General features: G+C 47.8%; 1 protein-coding gene across 7 annotated transcripts in view; it reads left to right on the top strand.

Moving 5' to 3' along the window:
• The window catches only part of NFIX (nuclear factor I X), a 247,857-nt gene that overhangs the window by 197,754 nt on the left and 23,925 nt on the right, over window positions 1-26,178 (top strand). For 2 of the 7 annotated variants that reach the window (XM_055003526.1, XM_055003527.1), the window contains exons 3-9: window positions 499-561; window positions 1,284-1,358; window positions 4,322-4,442; window positions 4,836-4,972; window positions 15,578-15,700; window positions 22,769-22,944; window positions 25,835-25,982. In XM_055003526.1, coding sequence (XP_054859501.1) covers window positions 499-561; window positions 1,284-1,358; window positions 4,322-4,442; window positions 4,836-4,972; window positions 15,578-15,700; window positions 22,769-22,944; window positions 25,835-25,982 — 843 coding nt within the window. The remainder of the gene's footprint in view (window positions 1-498; window positions 562-1,283; window positions 1,359-4,321; window positions 4,443-4,835; window positions 4,973-15,577; window positions 15,701-22,768; window positions 22,945-25,834; window positions 25,983-26,178) is intronic. The other 5 variants (XM_055003530.1, XM_055003529.1, XM_055003528.1 and 2 more) reach the window with 4 other exon arrangements.

Here is a 26,178-nt window from a genome sequence, read left to right as displayed (position 1 = left end):
AGGACTTCATTTTAAGGTACTTAGAAGAGAGTTTTGGGTGGGTAACTGTGTTGGTCTGTAGTAGAAGAGCAAGATTCAGGTCCAGTAGCACCTTAAAGACCAATTTGATGAAGGGATCTCTGATTCTCGAAAGCTCATACCCTGGAAATCTAGTTTATCTTTAAGGTGCTACTGGACTTAAAAGAGAAGAACTGATAGATAAAGAACCCTTTCCTTGGGGGTGAATGACTGACTGAGCTTCCCCATCCTGAAGCGCATTTCAGAACCAATGGCTGGCTGTAGCGATCAGATTTCGAGAGCAGCCATTTTCCCAGGTGATTTCCTCAGGCCTTGGGCGAAGGTGCTGGGAAGATTTGACCATTTTGGAGCAGATTTTCCATTGGCCTTAAAAGGAGGGAAGTGGAAGGAGATACCCACCTATTGAATTACTGTTGGCATCCACTGTGTCCAGTTATCTCCAACAACCCCTTGATGTCAGGTTTTGCTTCTGTGTTTCAGAATCCGGACAATCAGACAATTCAAACCAGCAAGGAGATGCGGACATCAAACCACTGCCCAATGGTGAGTGAACTATTGAAACCGACTCTGATCTCACACTGCGTTCTCTTTCTGGAGCCCAAACCAGAGTGAGAGGTGGGTGGCTGGGAATAAGAGGACTTGATGGCCAGGTTTGGAATGGTTGAAGTTTGGGGATAGAGCTCAGAAGTTGTGTGTGAGGGAGAAGGACCTCGTCATATCTATGGGAGAGTCTGTAGGGTCTATAGGGTGGAATCCAGAATTGGAGGTAGGTAGAGTCACCCAAGTAGCCTTCCTACAGCCTAAGGGGCTTCCTTCAACTTAAGTGGCTCTTCCTCTGGTGGAGGAGCCACTTATATTGGAGGAAGCCTTCTTAGGCTGGAGGAGGGCTTCATACATGAACCCAGGGCTTTTTTTCTGGGAAAAGAGGTGGTGGAACTCGGTGGGTTGCCCTCGGAGAAAATAGTCATATGGGTGGTGGCCCTGCCCCCTGATCTGCAGACAGAGGGGAGTTTAGATTGTGTGGTGGGCAATTTAAACTCCCCTCTGTCTGGATAGCAGGGGGCGGGGCCACCACCCATGTGACCATTTTCAAGAGGTTCCAGAACTCCATTCCACCACGTTCCCGCTGAAAAAAAGCCCTGCTTGAACCCAAGAAGAAAGGTGGGATATAAATATTTTCAACAAACTTTGCTCAGTGGATGGGTAAGATAAGGGTAGGATCTACCCCCTTGTTACCAGGTCTGCCTCCCTTCTTCTCTTTGCAGGGCATTTGACTTTTCAGGACTGTTTTGTGACATCGGGTGTCTGGAATGTCACGGAGCTGGTGAGAGTATCACAGAGTAAGTCAAGGCAACAGAAACTGCTGTGGTGGCATTCATCAGGTGGCCAGGACTTGGCAAGACACATGCACGCAGTCTTGGTGGTATAGTCCCAGCTTGCCTTCACATTTTAAGCTTATTACGCCTGCGCGGCGACATCCGTGACTGCGGATGAACTCCAGAGTGGATGCGCCTCGATGGCCTTCCAAAATGGCTCTCTGGGCTCACGAAGCACTTGGTAATTTTGCCTTGGGAAGTGCATCGAAACTGGGTCTAATGAAAAGGAGAGCTGACAGAACCAGTTTTGGGAAATTATCAAAAGGGGCATCTTCCACATTCACATTCCTCATATAAACACATTATTGATGTTTATATCGGTTCTAAACTTTATTCTATTTTATTGTACATTTTAAAATGCTGTGATCCGCTCTGAGCCCACTTGCGTGGAGAGCGGAATACAAATAAAATAAATAAGACACGAGAGCCTGTCCCTGTCCCCCACGCCGTATTTCTTACATCAGCCCCACATGGTATATTGACATTGACTATTCCTTGAAGAAGCAGGCAAGAGAAGGCTTCATCGATGGGGGTGGGTGGGGCAGGGGCTTCCTCTTCCAGAATTTCACACCTGGAAAGGATGATACTACAGCCATTTCGTAGCAGAAAAGGATGCCAGGGTGAGACATGCAGAATTGGGATGTGTGATGCTCGCAATCCATACAGGACTGTGTGCGACAGTAGAACAGCACCTGCCGTTTGGCAAAGGGATCTCAGATAGCAAGTGTGTGTGTGAGGGCGGGGAGGGGGGACATTTCCAGACAGGTCCTTTAATTTCAAATTATATTATTTAATTACTTTTTATATTTTTACCATCTCAATGATCCAGGACAACTTTTCCTCCCCCCGTTTTCCATCGACAGTTTAACCAAATTGTAAACTCTGCGACAAAAGTGTGTGTTCATTCCAAAGAAGTTAGAGTTCAAGGATATTCCAGCATGGTCCTGAGGCCAGCAGAGGTCATTGACCCTGGATTTGTGGTCTGGCCCCTTGCCAGCATTAATTTAATTAATCTTCCAGTGATTATTATTTTAGTCCTTCTTCATTGATTACATCGCTGTTCATATTTTGCCAGTATTAGAAAGCAGAGCAATTTTATCATCGGAAGGTTTCTGATTGCGTTAAACAACACTAGGTGCTTTAGCATCTATTCCTGACCCAGCAGTGCTATCATTTATCGGAGCCCTCTTTCATGTCCGTCTTTCCTCTTTTATCTTGAAATCCAATGCAGTTGGGTATCTTTTTTCCTGCAGGGTTTGTTCTTCTTTATTTTTTGGTATACCCCCACCAAAATCATTGCCCTCTTATGCTTTTTATCTAACTCCCCCAAATTATTTTAGAGCTTTCTTATTAACTCGTTCGACTGCACAGCCCACTCCTATTATTAAGGGAAGATTAAGAAAGATTCCTTATCCAGACTGCCTTTGTGGTTACCAGGGGGAAATCGGTACTTTAATCGGTACATTTTTTGCTTGAGTGTCTTCTTTGTATTAGCCTTAGAAGTAGTTTTTTAATGCAGTATCTAGATAATTTTTCATACTTTTCTCATCATAATCTAGTTTTACCCCTTTTATCTGACAGGTCTCCAAATTTTTCACTTGCTGTCCTAAAATTCTTTCACTAGTTTAGTGTTGTGTCTAGATGATGCTTCTTAACAGACAGGTTTTGACTGCTCAAGACTTTTAGTCAAAGAGCTTTAATCAGATTAAGGAAAGGAGAGGGTATCTTTTTTGCCCAGGCGCACTTAGCAGTTAATGGCAGTAGTCAGGTTGATACAACCAGCACTCTGGAGCACTTTTCTCTCAGTCTGCTTGCACCTGACTGTAAACGAGAGGGGAAGACGAACCCTTTGGTCACAGAATCACAGAGTTGAAAGGGGCCATACAGACCTTCCGGTCCAACCGCCTGCCCAGTGCAGGATGAGCCTAAAGCATCCCTGACAAATATTTCTCCAGCCTCTTCTTGAAAACTGCCAGTGAAGGGGAGCTCACCACCTCCCTAGGCAGCTGATTCCACCTTTGAACTACTCTGACCGTGAAAAAGTTTTTCCTAATATCCAGCCGGTACCTTTCTGCATGTAATTTAAGCCCGTTGCTTCGCATTCTATCCTTTGCTGCTAACTGGAACAGCAGCAGAGGTCCGTGCAGCCCGGATTTGTTGTCCCCTTACTAAAGGTCTTCAAGACTTCTTCAGTCTTCAAGACTGTGGCATGGTATCCATTACGCAAAAGCTGCTTTGCCATTCAGCCATGGGACCAAATATATGGTTCAGGCTTGAGACTTGTGGCTCCCCACCGCAAAATTAAATTTCTGACATGCTTCAGAAGAAGAGCAGGGACAGGTATTGGCAGAGTGGAAGCGCAGGAAACAATCCGGGGAAAGGGAATATGAGGACGGGGTATGGCTTCCCACATAGCCACTGTATTCCCGTACCTGCAACTGGGAAGCAGAATAAATTATGCAAAATATAATCCAGGAAAGAGTTAGAGCCAAAAACATTATAATATTTTGCCAAGACTCTCCAGAATAAATGGTGGGTGTGTTCTGATAAGTAACCAAGACTGTTTTGAACTAACTACATACGTCAAATTGCCCTGACCTGGATAGCCCAGGTGAGCCTGATCTCGTCAGATCTCAGAAGCTAAGCAGGGTCGGCCTTGATTCTGAAGGATGGGAGTCCTTCAGAAAAGATCGGGGTTGCAGAGGCAGGCAATGGCAAGTCACCTCTGTTAGTTGGTTGCCATGAAAACCACACTAGGGGTTGCTGTAAATCAGCTATGACTCGAGGGTGATCTCCACTACCACCACATATCTCAAATCATGCCTCCAGTTGCTTGTGTTCAAGACATTGGAAACTGAGTTGGGGAGTCAGTTTGACCTCCCGACACTCATCCTCTACTCTCTGACCTGTTGTCTCCCATTCCTCAGCTCCTGTTGCTACAGCATCTGGTCCAAATTTCTCTCTGGCTGACCTGGAGAGCCCCAGTTACTACAACATCAATCAAGTGGCTCTAGGCAGACGGTCCATAACATCTCCGCCTTCTAGCAGGTATGCCTCCCCAAATCTTTGGTGCAATGCAAGGGGCTCTCTGTTCCCAAGGCTTCCTAGTAAAGGGTGTTAGCCTCGGAAGCCCTCCTGTGACACTGTCATCCCTCGGTCCCAATTGGTAGGGGGAAGAGGCGGGAGGAGGCAGTATGATTCTGTGCTACTGCAAGATACCCAATCAGGATTTCCATGTTCACCCAGGCCACCAAGAACTAGAAGGGGAGATCCTGGCCCTTCCTTGTCTGATTCTTGATTTGGATTGATGCTCCTTGGACAAGCAAGCCCCTAGCCAGCTCAGGTTCTGGAGACAGGAAGGTCCTCTTCAGTGGTCAGCTTGCTTTGCGATTGCGAACTCTTGCTTACAGTCCATCCTTCTGTGGTCTGTTCCCATTGCAGTTCCACCAAGCGTCCCAAGTCGATAGATGACAGCGAGATGGAGAGCCCCGTAGACGATGTGTTCTACCCTGGAACGGGGCGGTCTCCTGCAGCTGGCAGCAGCCAGTCCAGTGGGTGGCCCAACGATGTGGATGCAGGTAAGAGGCACCACCTTAGCCTTGTCAGCTGGCATAGACTGGGATGGGAAACAAAGATGAGGCCGGTCAGATTGGTGCTGTCCCTGAGGTTCCATGGAGTCCAGCATAAATTTCTCCCACAGTGACAGGGTTTCCTCTACAACACATCACCCGGCCACCTCTCAGAGAGGGAGCGGGACAAAGGGCAGCACTGCTAAGACTGCAGAGAGGTTCAGGTGGAAGAAGCGCTCCAATATGTGGGTGAGGAAGCTGCCTGTTTCAACAAAGCTATTATAAACATGGCACAGGTGTGTAGGCTGGCTAATGCCTCAGCCCTTCAGTTGGAGGGAAGCCTAAGAGCTAAGCGACAAGTGATGCCAGACACGTGTTTTTTAACATGTCGGGGGACGCAGTTTTACCTGGGAACTGTAGACAGTTTTCAAAGACGAATCTGTCCATTGAGATTGCAAGAAAACAATTGCAAAGTTCCTCTCCCCCAGCGATCCCACCCAGCTCTGACTTTGAAAACTAAAGTGTGTCCCCGACACGTTAAAAAACACGTGTCTGGCATCACTTGTAGCTTAGCTCTGAGATGGGGCTGCAGAGCCCTGTGATCGTCATGACATAGGGAGTATTCAGGGTCTGTGGGGAAGAACAGGGAGGGAAGGAAGGCCCTGTGGCATACTCATAAGTCAAAGATTGTAGTGTGTAGGCATTGTGCATTGTGTGTACAGATGGGTAGGTTGCACACACAGAGCGAAGATGGCTGCATGTTTATGAGATGTTCGTATGGGCCGTGCCATCAAATGCATAGCCACCATAGTCCTTGCGTAGTGCTTTGCTGGGCATAATCAGGGGTCATTTCGTAGAAAAAGAGCTGGAGGAACTCATTAGCATAACTCATTAGCTTATGCCACGCCTCTTGCCATCACCGGAAGTGTGTCATTAGTATAACTTATTTGCATGTGCCACACCCCCTGACATCACCTATTCTGGCTGTTTTGGACCCAATCCTGGCCATTCAGGGCTGAAATTGGGCCCAAAATGGCAAAAAGGGGCTGAAAATGGCTGGAAAAGGGCCCAAAATGGTCAGGATCAGGCTGCTGATTAGTGGGAGAGAGATCCACCACCCGTCAGAGGCCCGATCCGGGGCATTTCGGCCCCAAATCCAGGCCGAAATGGGCTCAAAATGGCCGAGAGTCAAGTGGGCGGGGCCACCTGACATGTGACCTCTTTGGGGAACTACGTTCCTGTGCGTCCCCCCTCGAAATGAGCCCTGGGCCTAATAATGTCTGAGGACTGTGAGTGTGTGGGGAATGCACATTTGAGGAACTCTCCGCTACTAAAGTAGAGCAGGATGGAGAAGCAAAAGTGGTTTTGAGGGGTGGGGGGGCAGGGTCGTGCTCATGAAAAGGTTGCTTCGGTTGATGTCGAGAAGAAGCGAAGAAGCTGCTGGGCTGAGTCGCGACAACACTTTGCGCAAGGATTTCTTACCCAAGGATCAAAAAGAGTCCAGTAGCACCTTTAAGACTAACCAACTTTATTGTAGCATAAGCTTTCGAGAATCACAGTTCTCTTCGTCAGATGCAGCTGACAAAGAGAACTGTGATTCTCGAAAGCTTATGCTACAGTAAAGTTGGTTAGTCTTAAAGGTGCTACTGGACTTTTTTTGATTTTGCTACTACAGACTAACATGGCTAACTCCTCTGCATCTCTTACCCAAGGATGAGATTCCATTTCCCTTGGGCTGGCGCAAAGGTAGCCCTGCGTTCGCCCCCAGCTGTCCTTCACCCTGCCTTTGCTGCTTTTAAAGGCTAGGAAGAAACTGGACTCAGCAGTCTGAGAAGGCCATCGCTTAGAAACAAGTTATTGATGGGTTTGGATTCTGCATGCTTTGGCGTGGATGAAATAAACGCTGGTGGGGAATGGGACGCTGGTAGCTAGTAATCTGACCAGCCGTCTCTCTGCACCAGAGAATGGAGTGGCTTCCTCAGAGGCCCCTTGGTCAGTTCCCAGCATTTCTGATTTGATGAGTTTAGACAGGGCAAAATCAGCGCTTGAGGTGCCAGAGACCCGAGTCTTAACTAGGAGTCAGCAGTCCTGGCTCTTTGCTGACACCCAAAACCAGGGCTTTTTTTCAGCTGGAACGCGGTGGAACGGAGTTCCGGAACCTCTTGAAAATGGTCACATGGCTGGTGGCCCCGCCCCCTGATCTCCAGACAGAGGGGAGTTGAGATTGCCCTCCCCACCACTCCCCTCTGTCTGGAGATCAAGGGGCGGGGTCACCAGCCATGTGACCATTTAAACTTTTAAAAATCCCCCCCTTGTTCCAGCTCACCCAAAGTGATGTCATTGGCCCACATGCGTGCACTTTGCGCACGCACATGTGGTACCAGGGGCACCATCTCCTGCCAAGAATTGCCCCTTGTGCTGGCAACCCAGAGTTCTACCACCTCTTTTCCCAGAAAAAAAGCCCTTTTCTGGTTAGGCATTTCTGGTCCAGCTTGATGAGATTTCAGTTTTGGAGCTGGATAGGACCCTGTGTTGTTACAGGGAAAGGAAGACACTTGGTATCTATTAAGGCACCTCTGATGCTATTCATCGTCATGTCTTCTGTTCCCATGTGTGCCTGCACAGAAGACTGTGTGACGAACAACAGTTATAGATAAGCGCAACCCTATTTTCTCTTTCATGATTCTTTCTCTTCCTTGCTACGTACATATGAAGGGCCTGTTGATTCTTCCGAGCCGCTTGGGCATTGGCTTTTTAGAACGACTCGATCAGGTCCCAATAGCTTTTATTCTCTTGGAATTTGCTGTTCATATCTTGGTAGCAAGTCAAATGTTTAAAGAGGAAGGGAGCAGCTAGCCGAAGAATAGTCTGCACAGAGCAATGAGCTGACTGCTAGGAAGCAATTTGCACACTTGATATGTGCATCTGTGCCGCAACCGGTGCCGGGAAGGGGCTTTCAAGGCAAGTGAGAAGCAGTGGTGCTTTGCCGTTGCCTTTTTGTGCAGTCTTCCCTTGTGGTCTCCCTGCTTAGCTTCTGAGAGCTATACCATACCTTCCCATATCCCCTCATTTGATATAAGCATGTGCTTTTGAGATGCTGCAAGTATTCAGTACCGGAAAGCCATCACCCTTTCCAAACTAGCAATGTCTCCCTTCTAAGGAGGGCTTCCAAAAACACAGGTGGTTTTTCCAGGAAGAAGGCCGACCTCTAAACCCGCTTCCTTCTCTCCTCTCTGTAAGGCCATTCACTTGTAGAGCCTTTTCCATAAAACATGGTGAAGAATGGGCTTGAGATCCAAAATAGTTGCAGAAATTTGGGGAAAGGAGAGTGCCAGGCCAATAGCCGAGAGAGGCAAAGGTGACCAGCTCCTCTTGAGATGGTATCCTCCTCTCTGCTAGCAGGAGGAAGTGAATGCCAGGAGGGAGCTAGATGGATCATCGGGGACGTGGCCTCTGCCTTCGCCTTGAGAAGGGTGCCCGCTGCTGGAGCCAGCCCCATTCCCCCGAGCAAGGCTGACTGGAGGGTGCTTGCTTGCTTGCTTGCTTGCTGGCAGGTTCTGCTGGCCTCAGGGTGGCTTGGGCCCCTGGGGGGCTTGTCCCACTCTCCTTCCCATGCAGTCTCCTCGATCCAGTCTGCAGTGCACTCGCTCTCTTCTTGGGGCAGCTTTTTGCTGTGGGTCTGTGGGAGAAAGATGTATAAACGGCATGCCTGCAGCAGCTTTGCACCTGGGGGCTGCTCAAGAGAGGGGGGGTGCCTTTATCGTCCTCTCTGCTCATCTTGCCTTGTGCTCCCCTCCCCTTTGGAAGCCTCAAGGCTGAGGAACAGGTTGTGTTCCAATGCATTCGTGCCCCCCTCCCTCTCTCCCCCTTTGTCTCGCTGAGTTTTGTTCTCAGCCATCTCAACAAATCGCCAATTAAGCAGCACAGCTGCAGGGCTTGTGTGAACAGCTGGAGAGACCATCCAGCCGTCTGACAGGGACAGGTGTTCACAGCTGGCTGGGAGCCTCCCTCCCCCCCCTCCCTGTGCTCAGGTATCAGGTGTTTGGCAGCTGGCAGCAGATAACAGGCTGGGGGCTTTTCTCTCCCAGGCCCCCTTGCCTGCTGCCGAAACGCCAGATTGTGCTGCGTTACAGAGGCAACAGCGCACTCACTCCCAAGCCACCGCCCGTCTAAGAGGCAGCGTAATGGCTGCTGGCACTCCTGGGGCGTGACACCCGCTCGCTTCTTCTGTACTCATTGGGGATAACAGCTCAGACTCCTGAGTATCTCACGATTCTGAAGAACAGAGTGGGTCAGCCTCCCTCCTCAAGTCCTACTGCACGAAGACACACACAGATTAAACAGAAGATTCCTGGTAAAGCTTTATGCCTGACTAGCACCAGGGTATTATACTCACCCACCCACCCCAAGAATTTCTTGAGGATCTTCTCAAAGGTGGCCTGGAGCTCTGGGGGCGGGCAGGGAGGGAGCAGCTAACTAAATGCTGGAGCATCGCTGACCCAAGCAGAACGGGCAGAGTTCTGCCTGCCACTTGAGGAACAACTTGGCTGCTTTGTTGGTGTTGTGGTTCAACTATCAGGCTAGGATCTGGGAGACCCCCTCTGCTGTTAAGCTCACTGGGTCCATTCCCTTGGACCAGTCACAAACTCTAAGTCTAACCTACCTCGCAGGGTTGTTGCTGTGAAAATCAAGTAGAGGAGGAGAGAGTGATGCTTTGAGACGCTTTGGCTCTCCATTGGGGAGAAAAGCAGGGGATAAAAGTCTGGGGGGGAAATGTTCCAAAGAGCCTGAAACATGTAGAGAGATGGCAGCATTCCTTTCTCAACTGCCTGATCCCAAAAGCCAGGAAATTCCCATGGAAATGGAAATTAGTGACATAAACACAATTCATGTGCCGCAGGCTGAACTTACCAACAGATTGAAAAAGGAATTTGATACAGTAGGAGACACAGCAGCGCACAAGGAAGCTAGCAGCCCAAACAGCCCAGCTTATTTATTTTATTAATTTATTTAGTTATACTTATGTCCTGACCTGGATAGCCCAGGTGAGCCTGATCTCGTCAGATCTCAGAAGCTAAGCAGGGTCAGCCTTGGTTAGTAATTGGATGGGAGACCTCCAGGGCTGCAGAGGCAGGTGAATGGCAAACCAACTCTGTTACTCTCTTGCCATGAAAACCCACCAGGGGCCACCATAAGTCAGCTATGACTTGAAGTCACTCTCCACTCCACTAAGTTATACTTATAGTCCACTTTCCCCACAAGCAGGCTCAGAGCGGATCACATCAATAAACACAATATAAAAGATAAAAAACAAGGAAGCATAGCATTAAAAACAACAACAATACAATTCAGTAAAAACACAGCAGCAGCCAAATTAGCCCAAATTCATCAGATCTTGTTAGATCTTAGAAGCTAAGCAGGGTTGGTACTTGGATGGGAGGCCACCGAGTAACAGAGGGGTTGCTGTGCAGGTGTAGGCAAGGACTAACCACCTTTGCTCATCTCTTGCCTTGAAACCCCCGTGCGAGGTTGCAATGAATCAGTTGTGACTTGATGGCACTTTATTTTCATTGTTATTATATGCAGAATGTATACACACAAGCTAGAAAGAAAGCTGTGAGAAATGTTACAGAATAGCTGCCCTGGAGATATGAGGGAAGCCCCCTCTGTCAGAAACTGTCAGAACACTTAGGTGGGGTTAGTACCATTTAACGATGGACTTGGTGTGCAATATTTCCATACCTACAGTCACGTTGTTTGGCCAACCCAAAGATGCTTAGAGTTTCTCATGTTGCTAGTTCAGATCTGGTCACAAATTCAAGACCTGCCTTTATCGATGTGATAAACATTCCCTATATACGTTTGAAGCTATGTGTTTTATCTTTAAAGGGGAAAGTGAGTCAGTACAAGTTGAATGCATATTCTAATGGCACAGTGGGGCCGGGGGGGGTGGGGGGCACTGGCAAGTACATACAGCGGCATTAAAAGGGCCAAACTACATGTTCAGTTTTTTAACAAGTTGGATCTGTGTTCTCTGGAGCCAACTCAGGTTTCTTATAGCCACATAGCATCTGTGGGGAATGGCGTTTAAAAAATAAAGGAGCTCTACTCCATGTGGAGCAGCAAAAATGGGGAAATTACACCCCCCCCCCCCCCAGCCCTGTTTCTGCGCAGAAAAACAGCTGCGGGGAGGCAGGATCTCTTCCTCCCCCTGCTGCAGCTGCCCAAGCCTCTTTGGCCTCTCCTTTGTTTTTAAAAAGACATTCCCTGCAGCTGCTGTGTGGCTGTGGGGAACCCAAGTTGGCTTCAGGGAACTTGCACCCAGCTCATTAAAAAACTGAGCCTGTAGTTTGGCCCTGAGTTGGTACCACATGTGAGTTTGCATGGGCACCTCCTCTCCCCTCTGGGACTTCATACCACGTGCTTGGTCACACTTCAGGGTGTGTGTTTCTGTTTCCTGGCCCACTGTTCCCCCCATGACCCAGTCGACAATTCTTGCCTGGTCTTCCTACTTTCAAGGTAAGAGATTAGCAGAAGTGGTTTACCATTGCCTTCTTCTGTGCAGTACTAACCAGGGTTCGTTGAAGTGGCACTGCTGTTGTCTGTGAAAGACATCTGCTGTTGTCTGTGCCTTGAAGTCTGTTAATAATAGGACGTTCTGGAGGTCTTTCATTCATAGGGCCGCCATAGGTCAGAGGCGACTTGATGACACATAACACACAGATGCTTCTGGGAAGTCCACAAGCAACACATGAGCTTCGTCCTGGTCTTGTCCCTCACTAACTGGTGTTTGGAGGCATAGTGCTTTCATGTAGCTGTCTGTCATGGCTGATAGCATTTGTTCAGCCTGTGGATCTATCTAATTCTCTTTAAGCCATCTAAGCTAATGGCCATCACTGCCTTATGGACGTTAATTCCATATGGACTTCCGTCCGTCCATCTACTGTCCGTGAGTCTACTGTCCGTTAACTTTATTAGGCAATACCAATACAAGGATAAGAACTCTCTATCCACTTTCTGTACATCACATATTAATTTCTCTTTCTTTGTCATACATATCCTACAGTAAGAACCCTCAAACTCATTAACTTTCCTCTTGGGAAAGTGCTCCAAAAACTTGACACATTTGGTAGCCCTTTTCCGTTACCAACTGCTATTTCATAGTGGGATGCTGAAAAAAGATTTTGATCGCCTTTATGATCCCCACGCTATCCTGAACCATTGTGGGAATGTTTGGGGAAGGGCATTCAATGAAGGCAATGTACCTGCCTGCCAGTTGTCATCCATCAACAGGAATTCATCATCCTTCTTGCTCCAGCTATGAACAATAAATGCACAGCACCTCTCGGCAATGATGCAGAGAGGGCCAAGCAAAATGTTCTGACCTTCCTTTCCCCAACATCTCCATGTTTTGTGACTGAAATATTTCATCCTAACTTTAAAAAATGGTGACTGCCAGGTGTGTGTATGTTTTCCAATTGCCTTCCACTCTGTCTTCAGCAATTTAAATGAAGTTTAGCAGTTCGGGTTTGTTTCTTCTGCTTCCAGTAGTCGAAGGCTTGTGCAGACCACGCTCTATGCTAGTCATGGAGATTTTCTTGCCGTTCTGTTGCTGCACATTATACACGTGTTTACTTGGTTGTTCCATTATTCTTTTGTCTTTGGCAAATCATTTTTTCAGTGGTTATCAGATGTGCAAACAGAATTGGGTTGGAACCTTGCAAAAAATGGTGATAGACCATTCCTTGGCCTTTCACCGATGCCTGCTACCTCTTCTTCTCACTCTTTTTTTCTCATTTAAGGGATAGTCCTTCCCCATCTCCAGAACGAGAACACACACCTCCAGTCTAGTTTGTTTCTCCACTACAAAGTCATTTTCTCCGTAATGATCCACCCCAATTAGACCTTTAGAATTATCACATTTTTTGCAGTCAGGGCTAGTAACATCATAACCTTAAGAGGGGGAGAAAATACTCCCGTGATACTCCTGTAGCAGTGTGACCGAATAACAAGTTGTACCGAATAAAAGTGACCGAATAACAAGTTGTACCTCTCCTTTAGCCAGATATGCTGTGGTTTTCAGACCTCAGTTGTACTTGAGTCCTTGAAGCAGCACGTTCTGCCAGGCAGAGCCCATGGTCTCTACAATGTTCTTCTTGTACTGATCATGGTTATTTGGTGGGCTTTCTCCTTTCCCATACCGGAAAGTAAGTTCCAGTGTTGCTGAGATAATCTGTTATTGTTCAAAGTTACATGGAGTTTGGAAAGTCCAGGTTGTGCCTTCTTTCTTCTGGCTCTCACCCAGGAACTGAAAGTCTCATCATAGCATGAGATGAGGAAGGGGAACAAGGTTATTTCTTGGGATCTTTATGCCTATGGGCATAAATAGAATAAGGCTGGGTTAATCAGTGAAGAAATGTCAGGGATAACTTCTGAAAAGTACTTTCTTTTAAGAAAGACAGATCCTTTGCAAGTCCTAAAAGTGAAAGTGGATTTGTTCTAAAATGTGTTATTTCTCACTCAGCATCTCTAAATAATAATAATAACAACAACAACATTCAATTTATATACTGCCCTTCGGGACAATGCCCACTCAGAGCAGTTTACAAAGTGTGTTATTATTATCCTCACAACAATCACCTTGTGAGGTGGGTGGGGCTGAGAGAGCTCTGAGAAGCTGTGACTGACTCAAGGTCACCCAGCTGGCTTCAAGCAGAGGAGTGAGGAATCAAACCTGGTTCTCTAGATTAGAGTCCTGCTGCTCTTAACCACTACACCAAACTGGCTTCTAGGGTGGCAGGCAACACCCAAACAACGTACAGCATTATTTTATTTATTTATTTATTATTTATTTACATCATTTATAGTCCGCCTTTCTCACTGAGACTCAAGGCGGATTACACAGTATGAGGTTAATACAGTCAGTATCAAGTACATTTCAATACAATACGTAAGGTAAACGGATACAAGTTTAAAAGACATAGCATTAGCAAGGATCCAAGACAGAGTAGAAAAAATACTGGAGCAAAACAATCAATTCTAGGACTAATATTAGACAACATGGAGCGCTGATTGTACATAGGAGTACATATATAAGGCAAAAATAGTGATGAAGTCTGTGATCCCCAACTCGTTAGTGAAGCATCTGAGGGCCAAGCTACACATGACGAATGACACTTGAACGGCAAGTGGATTGAGTGGAGGGCAAGTGAACAGGGAGAAATACACTTGCTGTTCAAGTGTCATTAGTCATGTGTAGCTTGGCCCTGAGACCCCACCCCTACAATACAGCCCTCCCATTTGAGGAAAAATGCCTTTTTGAATAGTTCGGTTTTGCATCATTTACGGAAAGCCAGGAGAATGGGGGCTCTTCTGACTTCCTCAGGCAGGTCATTCCACAGGATAGGGGCCACCACGGAGAAAGCCCTTGTATGAGCTGCTGCTGACTTCAAAGTGAGAGGGAGCAGGTCTGTAAACTTCTTCTGCAGAACTGCAGAGCCACAGAATGTGGCTTGAGTTGCCTTCAGTTCTTTCTCATATTTATGTTAAGTGACTGGTCATTGTTAATATGAAAGACGAGAGGCATCTGGCATGTGACTGTGTGTAGCACACCACTCTAGGTTTGCATCCCAAGTCTAGCTGCCTGAAACTTCATGCCTGAAAACACTCTGAGGAAAGGTCATGCCGAGACCCGATAACCTCTCCTTGTAGGTCACTTCAGATAATTCAGATCATAGAGTGAAGGACATCACCATCTCCAAGGTTTCCCAGCTTAGGCACAGATATATACTCTGTGAGGGAAGGCAGAAAATAAACCACTTTTGAGAAGAAGGTAGCTGTGAGGTCAGCAATCTCTTTACTTTCTCTGTAAGACTCCATTCTCTCTGGAAATTCACGAAGATAAGCACTCGGTACATGAGGGCGTGGGAGGGAAGGCGGCATGGTATAGCCCAGTCCCGTCAGAAGTTATGCAGGTTCAGTACTTGGATGAGAGACCACCAAGGAAGCCTCTGCAGAGGAAGGAAATGGCAAACCACCTCTGCTTCCCACTTGCCTCGAAAGGCCCTTGCTGGGGTCGCCGTAAATCAGTTGTGACTTCTCAGCACTTTACACCCACACATAAGGGCAACATAAATGTGAAAGGTGTTTCAGCATCTGCCATCCCTGCTTCTCACGTTAGGCATTTGAGTGGTTGTTTCAGAAAGGCGCTTTGGGATGTAAACAGATTTCTTTTTTGCGAAATAGGCATGGTACATGAGAGCAACATAAATGATGCTGCGTGGAAGGTGTTTCAGCATCTGCCGCCTCTGCTTCCCACATTAGGTGCCTGAGTGGTTGTTGCAGTGGAGTTTTGGGGTATAAACTGGTTGCTCTTCTGCAAAACAGGAACGGGGTCAGGTCTGATGAGGAACTGGGAGAGAGACGAGCGCTGTAAGCAGCCACTGTCCCCTTCTCTAACCCATCTCTAGACTTGCAGCAGATGACTCTTAGCTACAGTCGGGCATCTTCACAGGGTGAGCTGGGTCACGCGAGAGAATGAAAGAGCACACAGCTCAGTACTAATCCATCTTTCCATCTGCTAAACCATGCACTTTCTCCCTGATTCCTTGTCAGGACCGGCTTCTTTAAAGAAGTCAGGGAAGCTGGATTTCTGCAGTGCCCTGTCCTCCCACACCACCTCCCCGAGAATGGCTTTCACACACCACCCGCTGCCTGTCCTAGCAGGAGTCAGACCAGGTGAGAACAAAGCCATTTTCTTAGGGGGCGGGGGATGGAGGGGTTGCGGGCAAGGATGGAGAGGCAAGGGACAGCACTGTCTCCCTCAAAGGGCATGTCAGAGGCTCTCAACCACGATGTCGGTTCTGGCAATGGTCTCCCACCGCCTGTCTCTGTCTCCTCCATCCCTCTCCTGTCCTCTCATTCTGTTGCTTTCTCTTTCCTCTGCTGAGGCCACATAAGGCAGGGGTTGTCAAATGCATCCTGGAGGACTGGTACTTGGGAGGGCAGACTTTGTGCCACGTGGTGCCCCACTGATGTAGACCAACTTGGGCATCGTTGAGTCAGAGTTGACAAGGCCAGCCTAGAGGAACTGGTGGGCGGAAGCCAGCACCGCACTGCTTCACAGGAGGAGTCCAGGGCTGTATTATTCATAAGGCTGACTTGGCCGAAGCCTAGGCCAGGGCGATATTATCCATAAGGCTGACTAGGCCGAAGCCTAGGTCAGGGCCGTATTATCCGTAAGGCTGACTAGGCCGAAGCCTAGGCCAGGGCCGTATTATTCATAAGGCTGATTAGGCCGAAGCCTAGGCCAGGGCCGTATTATTCATAAGGCTGACTAGGCCGAAGCCTAGGTCAGGGCCATGTTATTCATAAGGCTGACTAGGCCGAAGCCTAGGTCAGGGCTGTATTATTCATAAGGCTGACTAGGCCGAAGCCTAGGGGCCCCGCAGGGACAAGGAGCCCGTCAATTTTTTTTGGTGAGGCACACCCCCACATAAATTACAATCAATTGATCTAGAACCTCTATTAATAAGAGAATTAACTGCTTCCTTATTGAAGTGAAACAAATTGTCTCTTACATTAAAACAATTATCCATAAATTATATATTTTTAATAAATAAAAAGTTTCATTCACTTCAAAATATTACAGTATTGAACAATTATACCCCCAAAATGTGCTTTCCTGAAGAGTTCTATTCGAGCAATAAAAATATTTCAAAAATTGTGAATAGAATTCTTCAGGAGACCCTCAAAATGGATATAGGGCTATGTACTACGGTCTAGTACCTACCCTACCAGGGTCAGGCTGTCAGTTGTAGTGGGGTGAAAGATTGAAGTGCTGGAGGGGGCCCGAAATACCTGAAAGCCTAGGTGCCCGGCCATGGCTTAATACGGCCCTGGAGGAGCCTATAGAGAATGAGAAGAGTGAATGACAACTCGATTTGAAAATCGAATAAAATACCTTGAAGAATATACAAAAAGAAAAACCTCCTCAAACATACATCTGAACATGAAATCCTATCAGAGGCGAATGTAACCACTGAAACCAGTCAAGATTCAGGTCCCGAGGAGAAGGCTGGTGTCCCCTCCCTTCCCCTGCACACCCTCGTCCAATCTGAATGGCTTCCCTTCTTGCACCTGGGAATATTGTTTCAATTCAGAGCTCCCAATGCATACCCAGTTCAACTGAGCGTAGGTAGACCTGTCAAGAGTCTAACATGTAGTTATCCTCTCTGATGATGTATGGAGACTAACTTCCAGTTATTCTGTATTTTTTCCCCTCTTTAACTCATGCCTGTTTTGCCAATGAAAATTTCATTTCAGTGATGTGAACAAATGCCTACTACAACTATTTTGGATGTAGAAAAGAGTAAGAGTCCAGTAGCACCTAAAAGACTAACAACATTTGTGGTAGGGTCTGAGCTTTCGTGAGGCACAGCTCACTTCTTCAGATTCTTGTATCTGAAGACTTGAGCTGTGGCCCACGAAAGCTCATACTCTACCACAAATTCTGTTAGTCTTCTAGGTGCTACTGGACTCTTGCTCTTTGCTACTGCTACAGGCAGACTAACATGGCATTGGCTACCCATCTTGATCTATTTTGGATGTGTGTGAGCATGTTCTATAATCATATATGCCATAGATAACCTTATTATCATGTATAAGAATTATGAAGGATAAATGTTGTAGCTATGTCAGAATGGGTCTGTGGTTTGTGGTGAATGGGGACTTGTGTCTGCTTGTATTGCAATGTGTGTGCTAGTCCTGTGTGTTGCTTAGGTGTGTGTGAGCAGAACTAGACATGTTCAGAATGGTGACTTTCAGTAATACCATTAGCAAAGCAATGAGAGGAAGCAGCAGCAGAAGCTGTCTGAAAAATGCTTCCCTGGTGCCTGAGAGCTAAACTAGAAGAGATGAATTATATGAGGACGCTCACGTGAAGGGAATTGCAATGTTAGCTGGGAAGCCAAGTCAGACGGCTTTGTTCATTTCCCCTCTATACAGAGCCAGCAAAGATTGCTCCTCAGAGGGTTTGTTAATTTCCTCTTTGCCTGCTGACGGCTTTGTCATTTTCACCTCCCCTTCTAGGAGGTAAAGAGGAAATAAACAAACCCTCTGTGGAGAGATATTTGCTGCTGTGTAGAGGGGGGAAATTGACAGAGCCTTCCAATCTTTTAAAACTTGGCTTCCCGGCTAACATTGTAACTCCCTTCACGTGAGCATCCTCGTGTAATTCGTCCCTTGTAGTTTAGCTCTCAGGTTCTCCCCAAAAGCACGTTAAGGAAAGGACAGCTCATCAAGTGCCATACGGTCAGCAAGGTCTTTCCTAACCATGCTTTGGTTGATGCCAGAATTCTGCCTGAGTCTCAGGTTGACTATAACATAATCCGGTTTGCTCCACATTCTCAGAGAGCATGGGGGCTCATGGAACTGAAAGCCTCCTTCTGTGGGAACCGAAGCCATTGTCACCGGGGTTGGGGAGTGGGTTCGAATATATGCTAGCTGTCCCTTGGCTTGGATCTGTCATCGAGTCACCACTCATCAAGTGGGAAGATGGAAGATGGTGATGGAACTGCAGCAGCAGGGGACGTGCAGGCTGGTTTCTCACCCTCTTCACCTCTGATTCAGACCTTAGAGATGGGTCTTCTTTGACAGGATGGGAGGAGAGAGACTGAAATGCTGCTCTGCTAGCATCCCTCGGCTTTGGGTAGCCTGTCAAGCGCCAGGAAAGCAGTTGCCCTGGATTGAGGGATTTGGAGACACTTTGCACATGCAGTTGCCAGATCACTAGACGGCTTCTGGCTGTATAAGGGTGTCGCTGTATACGGGTTAGAAGACATAGGGCATGCTTAGAAGACATAGGGCATGCTTAGAAGACATAGGGCATGCTTAGAACTCCCATGATAAGTAAATCCCTCAGTGGGCTTAGAAGGGTGAAAGAGAGAGGGACAGAGACTCAAAAAGAAGCAAACGTGTGCGTGGAGGCCAGCCACAGCCACTGGCTTCTGATCTACACCTTCAGGGAGCAGCCTGAATGCTTCATTCAGAGGCATGTGGTAGTGCCAGCATGACCAAAAGGCTTAGAAAGGAGCCCAATATTTGGGTTTCCAAAGGATATTGGAAATCAGCAGGGGCCGTGACTCCTGGGTGCAGAAATCAGTTCCCAAGATCTCACCTTGGAGCCGATTCCAAATGCCATCATTCAGAGGGGATCTTTTCACCTATTTCTGAAACCACAGGAGCTCCACGTTGAAATAAGCAGTTTTTAAATTGTCGGCCTGCTTTTTAAATCAAGGTGGATAGCAAAAGCCAGGGCGTGGTTTTATTTTTTTCATCTGTATTATTTCTAAATTAATTTCTCATTTTTTCTATTTATGGAATGCGGACTTTTTTTTAAAGCCAATGTTTTTTATGCCGTACGATATTTTACGGATAAAGGGAGTTAAAAATCAGAGCCTGACATTTTGTGTGAAATGCTTTGAAAATAAAAATAAAAGTTTTCGTTGGCTGGCTGATAGTCCAGGCGAAACACCCGTTCTGTGGGAGACTCGTGACGGAATCTCCTGACATTTTCCTACAGACCAGAAGGCTGCCCATTTTCTCAGAACTGTAATGCTGGGCAGAGGGGTCCCCCCCTTTCTTCCCAACCCAAATTCCTTCCTTGATCTGCTGTTTGTTTGTGGGGCAAACAGCAGCAATGGGGGAAGCAGAAGGAGGTCTGAATAGGACAATGGATTTAAGAGAACGAGTGTTGCATATACCCACTCTCATTGCCAAAGCTCTAAACAAACTGGGAGCTTCCCATGGCTGTACATTATTTAAAGGGAAATAAAACCAGTTCGGTCCTAAGCAAAGCTGTCATCTGCTGAGCTTCTCTGGGCTGAGAATTCCTCCTGTTCTTACCTCTGAAATGACGTGGCAGAGAGCAGGGAATTCCCATCGGCCGGAGAGTCTCTGTACACAAGACATCTTACTCAAGAATACTCAAGTGTAGAGAGATGCAATGTTCGCCAGGAAGTATAGTTTAAAAAGACAGAGACAAAGGCTCTGGAAATTTCACTTCTCTACAGACCAGGCAAAGATCACTCATCAGAGGGTGTGTTAATTTCCTCTTCACCTGACAGAGCCTTCAGGGAGGTGAAGAGGAAATTAACAAACTCTCTGAGGAGTGATCTTTGCCTGCTCTGTAGAAAGGTGAAATTGACAGAGCCTTTGTCTCTGTCTTTTTAAACTACACTTCCCAGTTAGCATTGCGTCTCCTTACACTACTACTACATTACTAGAAATTAAGTGCCTTTTATTCTTTTCTCTTTAACCATTTGTACTTTATATTTCTGTAAGCTACTTTGGGAGCAGATATTTGGAGGCCAGAGACAAAAAATAATTTAGGATGCTTCAGACATTGGAAGACCCTGGGATGGGCCGAGTCGCATTTCTTGTTCCTGTGCCTTCCCTCCTCAAATAAAACATAAGGGAGGGAGGTCTCTGTTTTACAACAAAAGTCCATACAGTTTTGGAGACCCCCACCCCCATCTTATTTCACCAAGCAATGTCAACTAAGGTACTTGCAGTGAAATCCTAAGAAGAGTTACTCCAGTCTAAGGGCATTGAAATCATTGGGCTTAGACTGGAGTAACTCTTTTTAGGATTGCACTGTTGGTTACCTCTAGCTTGGTTTAAATACCAGACATGAGCTGTCCTGGGGGGAACCATGTATACAGAGAGGTAAGACTCTGCCTTACCTGCAGTTTTTTGGGTACCGAAATTAGACCCTTTCCTCACCTCCATCCCCTTTGCATAGGGAATGAATGAGGGCAGCTGCTTCCATCACATCTAGTGAGAACCAGGTGGTTCTCAGTGTTGGACTAGGACCTACAAGTCCTGGGATTAAATCCAATTGAATGGCTCTGAACCAGCTATTCACTCTTAGCCCAGCCTACTTCACAAGGTTGTTAGAAAGACGACGGTGTGTGTGGGGGGGGAGGGGGGAGCCAAGTGTGCTGCCCTGAGCTACCTTAGAGGAAGAGCAACATTAAATTGCATAGATTTTCTTTTTAAGATGAACAGCCGGTTGATTTGAGCCTCAGAGACTATTCTGAACTTGTTCCATTGAGTGAGTGGGTGCCAGACATGCTGGCTGTTTCCATACGTCTTACCTGCCTGCGGAACATCACGTGAAAGACACGGAAGACAGCGTCTTCTCGTGTGAAATCGCGCGATTTCGCGCAAGAAGACACTGCCTTCCGGGTCTTTCGTGTGATGTTCCGCAGTCAGGTAGGATGTGTGGAAACGGCCCCTATCTGCAACCTACTTTGACTAATAGGTTGAGTGACAGGATTTTGTCCCAGTTGCAGCATCCAAACTATTTCCCACTGGTTCACACCAGAAGCTAGCAAAGCCTGGTTAGCAGCCGCTGGGTCAGGATCTCTGAGAAGGAGCAAGCACCTTAAGTAACCGCAACATCTCTGTCTAGCTGGTGTTCCATTTCAGTTTACTTCCATCCAGCCCATAGTAACACTGAGACACTGCCTAAGAAACTGGTCTGAGAAGAATGAGGGGGAAAGTAGGGTGCAGTCAGCATGCTGTGGACCAAGTGCTGGATGAGCTCTTCCAGTGGTTGTATGCAGATGTTTAAAAAGGACCCTGGGCAAGCGTGCTCCTCTCCGTCTCTCCCAGTAGATGAGTCCAGCAGCCCAAACCACAAGACTATACTGTGCCTTCATCCCAAACTATTCCAAATTGTCTGAGCTCTGATGAACATCTAGAACAATCCCGCTCCCTCTCGAAACAGATAATTCGGAGTAACTCATACAAATTTTGTTCCAGATCTCTCAAGGTTTTGTTTGACCTCCAGGACTAGCAACTTTGAAATGAGTCTGTAGATCTAAAAACTGATTTAAAACAAAACTTTTTTTTTTCCAAACTGGACAGTTCTAGTTGTGACAGTGCCATGTGCTGGGTCAAAAGACCAAATATTTCTTATAGTATTACTCATTCCGTTAAAGCGGTGTTGTCTTAGCATCGTGTTGGGAATTCCTAGTAAGGAGTTTCACAATATTCTTCCTTGTTTTGTTGATATAGCTGAGATTCTTTATGCACAGAAGTGAAATTTTAGGCAATGCCTAGGCAGATTTCTCCAGCGATGCAACATTTCAATAGTCCTTACTTTCTGTAGCTTTTTACAGAGTTATGTATCTAGAATAAGTCTCTGCCCCAAGGAGCAAATAATCAAGTGAGGGAAGGAGAGCGGGAAACAAAATAGGGAGGGGAGACACCAGGTTAGCAAGGTATGGAAGTAAGAAAATGCAACCTCATGTACATCATTTTGATACGGATGGATAGGGCGGTTGGTGGCACCGGTTGGGACTCAGCACATAAGATGTCAGTCAAGGTGTAGTAAAAATGATCCAGCTATGAGTTACACACGCAGAAGCAAGCAAACGCCTTCCCTTATCCCCATTTTGTGTGTGTCCGTAAACACATACGCATTTGTTTCATGTTTAGAGAATCCGGATGTGTAAAACCCAGAACTCGGCCCCTGTTCCCTTGTGAAGAAGAGCAAATGTCCCACCCAGTGGGGTTGTGACAACACTCCTGTTTCCAGCAAGCCAGGCAAAGGTGGTGGTGGTTCACTGGGGGCCTGAGCAGATACAGGGCTGGTGGTAGAAGTGGCGGTTGGACTGTGTGGCTTGGAAGCGGCATGGCGTGGGGGTTGTTACTGACCTCTCTCTCTGTCCCCCCCTCCCCCTTTCTTCCCTTTTCTGTTTCTCTCTGTTTCTGTCCATCTGACCTGACACTCTCCAGGAAGCCCCCGTGCCACAGCGTCGGCCCTGCACTTCCCGTCAACCTCCATCATCCAACAGTCCAGCCCCTACTTCACCCACCCGACCATCCGCTACCACCATCACCACGGCCAGGACTCGCTGAAGGAGTTTGTGCAGTTTGTATGCTCAGACGGCTCTGGCCAGGGCTCTGGGCAGGTAAGCGCCTCGCTCCTTAGCCCACAGTGGCCAGCCGGTTCGGCCAGGACCCTGCCCTCCAGCCCTTCTCTGCCTGCTCTCCCTCTCTGCCTCCTCTGCCTCTCTGTCTCCCTCCCTCCGTCTTCCTGCCTGGGGAGTGGGGAAGTCTGCAGCACTGTAGGCTCTGTTGTGTGGCCCTGTAGGTCTGGCAGAATGGACCCCTTTTCATTGGAAGGCAGAGGCTGAGACTCACTCGCTCTCGGCAGCTTCTGCTCTGCAAGTAGACCGAGTGCCAACAGGAGAACGGTTCTGAGGACAGCCAGGATCGGGGCGGGGTGGAGGGCTGAGAAGCGGTCTTCCAAAAACTGGCTTACCTCGAGTTTGTCATTTCACCTTGGCTGATTCCAGATGGCCCTCTCCATGCTGAAACGTCGCGCATCATCGCACAGAAAACGCGAAATATCACGTTTTCTCGCACGAGTTTTGCCCGACGTCGCGCAAAACTCGCGCGAGAAAACGCGATATTTTGCGTTTTACGCGCGACGACGCGCGACGTTTCGGCATGGAGAGGGCCGTCTCGAATCGGCCCTTATGTGAAGTGCAACCACTAAGAGTTGGGCAGGTTTCTCTGACCCAGACAGGCTTTTTTCCTGGCACCCCATATCTTTCCCTTTCCCTGCCCACTAAGTTTTTCATCGCAGGAGATATTCAGAAGAGCTTTTGAGTGTTCTGGAGTGGAGACCATTCTGGGCTTTGTGGCACCAGAGAATCCCAGAGGGATTTAAACAGACCCATGTCTCTGAAAGCAGCAGTGGGGCAGGGGCTCGAGAACAGCAAGCGTTTTTGACATTAGCAGAGGGCACAGGCGTCCGTCCCCCTGGGCCCTGGAATGCAAACCCTGTTCAAGGCACTGTGGGGTTTTCAAAGGGTGGTTTGCTGTGATGTTAAAAGGATGCGACAGGGGTGGGTTTCCTAACGACTTGGAACCCGACTGAGTTTGTAGACCTACTCCTGCAAATGTACTTGAGGTGATATGCTTCACCCTTGAGATAGTTCCCTTGGCGTCCATCAACGGGAGCCCTCGTGAGCTGGTAGAAGGGAATGGAAGTCTGGGGTGAGAGGCATTTCCTGCCTCCCCCTCCATTGCACGTGAGCCCAATTTGAGCTTTCCGGGCTAAGAAGAATCTAGGAAGATATTTAAACCACCTTGAGCCTGAAGCCGTTCGAGCAGCTTCAGCTATAGAGAGACATATTCCAAAAGACTAACTCTGCTTGTCTGAGGAGGAAGGCAAAGGCAAGCTGATACATCTTTTTAAAGTTTTCTCAGGAAACTCAAAAGTCAACATGTTGTTACAAATTCAGGTTTAATGGAGGGCTCCACCTTCCCCCACTTCCCTGGGGCATCGGAAGTAGCATCGAAGGACCACGTAGGGGTTGAAGCGCGGATACCACCATGAGAGGGCTCCTGGCAGCTGGTCCTAATAATCCTTGGGTCTTCTCTGAAAGGACTGGATGGATATCCTGATTCCTCTAAAAGTGGACAGAGCCTCGTTCTAGAAGCAGCAAGAGACCCAGGGGACGGAGTTGGCGGACTGCAGAAGAGGGGCAGGAGAGCTTGTTGGGGAAGAGAGTTGCCACCTATGTTTCTTTTCAGGGCTGAAAAACTTGTGAGCCGACAGTTACTTGGAAAGCCAGAACTTCAGAGCAAGGACACTTTTCTCCTTACTTCTGCCCTAGGCCCTACCTGGGAACGGAACACCCATTCTAAGGATCTCACCTGCCCACATACATGGAGTCTGTTCTCACAATCTGAGCTGGGGGAGAAATCTTCCCAAATCTGCAGAATCTAGACGTGAGACTTGAGGTGGCTTCTTCTAGATCCAGCTTTTATTTTAATTCCAGCTTTTATTTTAAAATGGTCTAAAAAGATATCCCCCCCCCCCCGCCCCTATGGTTAACAACTAAGAAATGCGATGCTACAGGTTTGCTACTGGATTGCTACTACAAAATCTCCCCCCCCCCCTTTTTTTTTTTTGAGGACCAGATTCTGGTTCTATGGAGTTCTGAGGTTAGCATTCGCTGACATGGGAAGAGAAATCCTTTATGTGAACAAAGGCATTTTTTTTCTTAATTCATTTACTCAGCTTGGCCTGGCTGGGCCAGATAGGCACCAAAGTCTCCAAAAAAGGTTCAGAAAAGGTGGGACATCTTCTCTCGGCTGCTAAGACGCCTCTTGCTTCAGCCATTCTCTTCAGGCATCCCCGTGGACTCACGGGCAGATCTGGCTGCGCTTTTGTTCCAGGGCTACCTGACCAGCATGGCCACAGGGTACCCGACCAAGAGGACAGTGCTAACTGCAGGACTGTAGCCTTGGCAAGCCAGTGTGTAATAGGGAACGATTCTAGCCATCCAAGTGGGAGTTTCATCACCCAGAGTTGCAAATCAAGCTGGGACACAGGCGGTGCCTCCCCTATGGTGATTCAGACACTTTTGAGGAGAGGGAAAAACTCGTGTCTGAGAGGAGGCAGTAGTGAGGCAATGGGGGAGTTTGAGGAAGCCAAGGGGAAGTTCTGAAACCAAACCAGGGCCATTTTCACACTGCTTAACGGCCATGGAACATCGCACCAAGCTCCCGGAACGACAGCATCTTCCTGGTGCTGTTCTCGTGTGAAATCGTGCCAGGAAGATGCTATCGTTCCGGGAGCTCGGCGCGACGTTCCATGGCCGGTAAGCAGTGTCAAAACGGCCAATGATTTTTTTAAAAAATTAAAAAGAAATAATTGGGGAAAGATCCCCATATCCAAATTAAAGTCCTTTCCCTCACTCTCAGCCCTGAGAGCTGCCAGCAGATACTGCATCTTTAACGTTGCCTTGTCTCGTTCACGCATCACTGTATTTATGTTGTTCGCAGCCTAACGGTAGCGGCCAGGGCAAAGTCACGGGGTCATTTTTGCTGCCGCCGCCACCACCAGTGGCCAGACCAGTGCCCCTTCCAATGCCTGATACAAAATCCACCAGCACTAACCCAGAGGGCGGAGCGCCGACGCCAACATCACCCTGTAAGTGGACCCAAGCGTAACCCAAACCACGCAGCCGAAGGGCTCAGTCCGCCTCTCCCCCCCCCTCCATCCCCATCCCCATCACTCGGGACCGAGCAGAACAGGAGAGGAGGAAGAGGAGCAGAGGAAGGGCCAGGCAATGAGCACCAGATGAGAAAGTGCCCAGTGGCCATTGCAGAAGAAAGAGAGGCAGCTC

This window comes from Eublepharis macularius, chromosome 19 (assembly GCF_028583425.1).
Source record: "Eublepharis macularius isolate TG4126 chromosome 19, MPM_Emac_v1.0, whole genome shotgun sequence".
NCBI classification, from domain to species: domain Eukaryota; kingdom Metazoa; phylum Chordata; class Lepidosauria; order Squamata; family Eublepharidae; genus Eublepharis; species Eublepharis macularius.
This window is presented reverse-complemented; position numbering and strand designations above follow the sequence as displayed.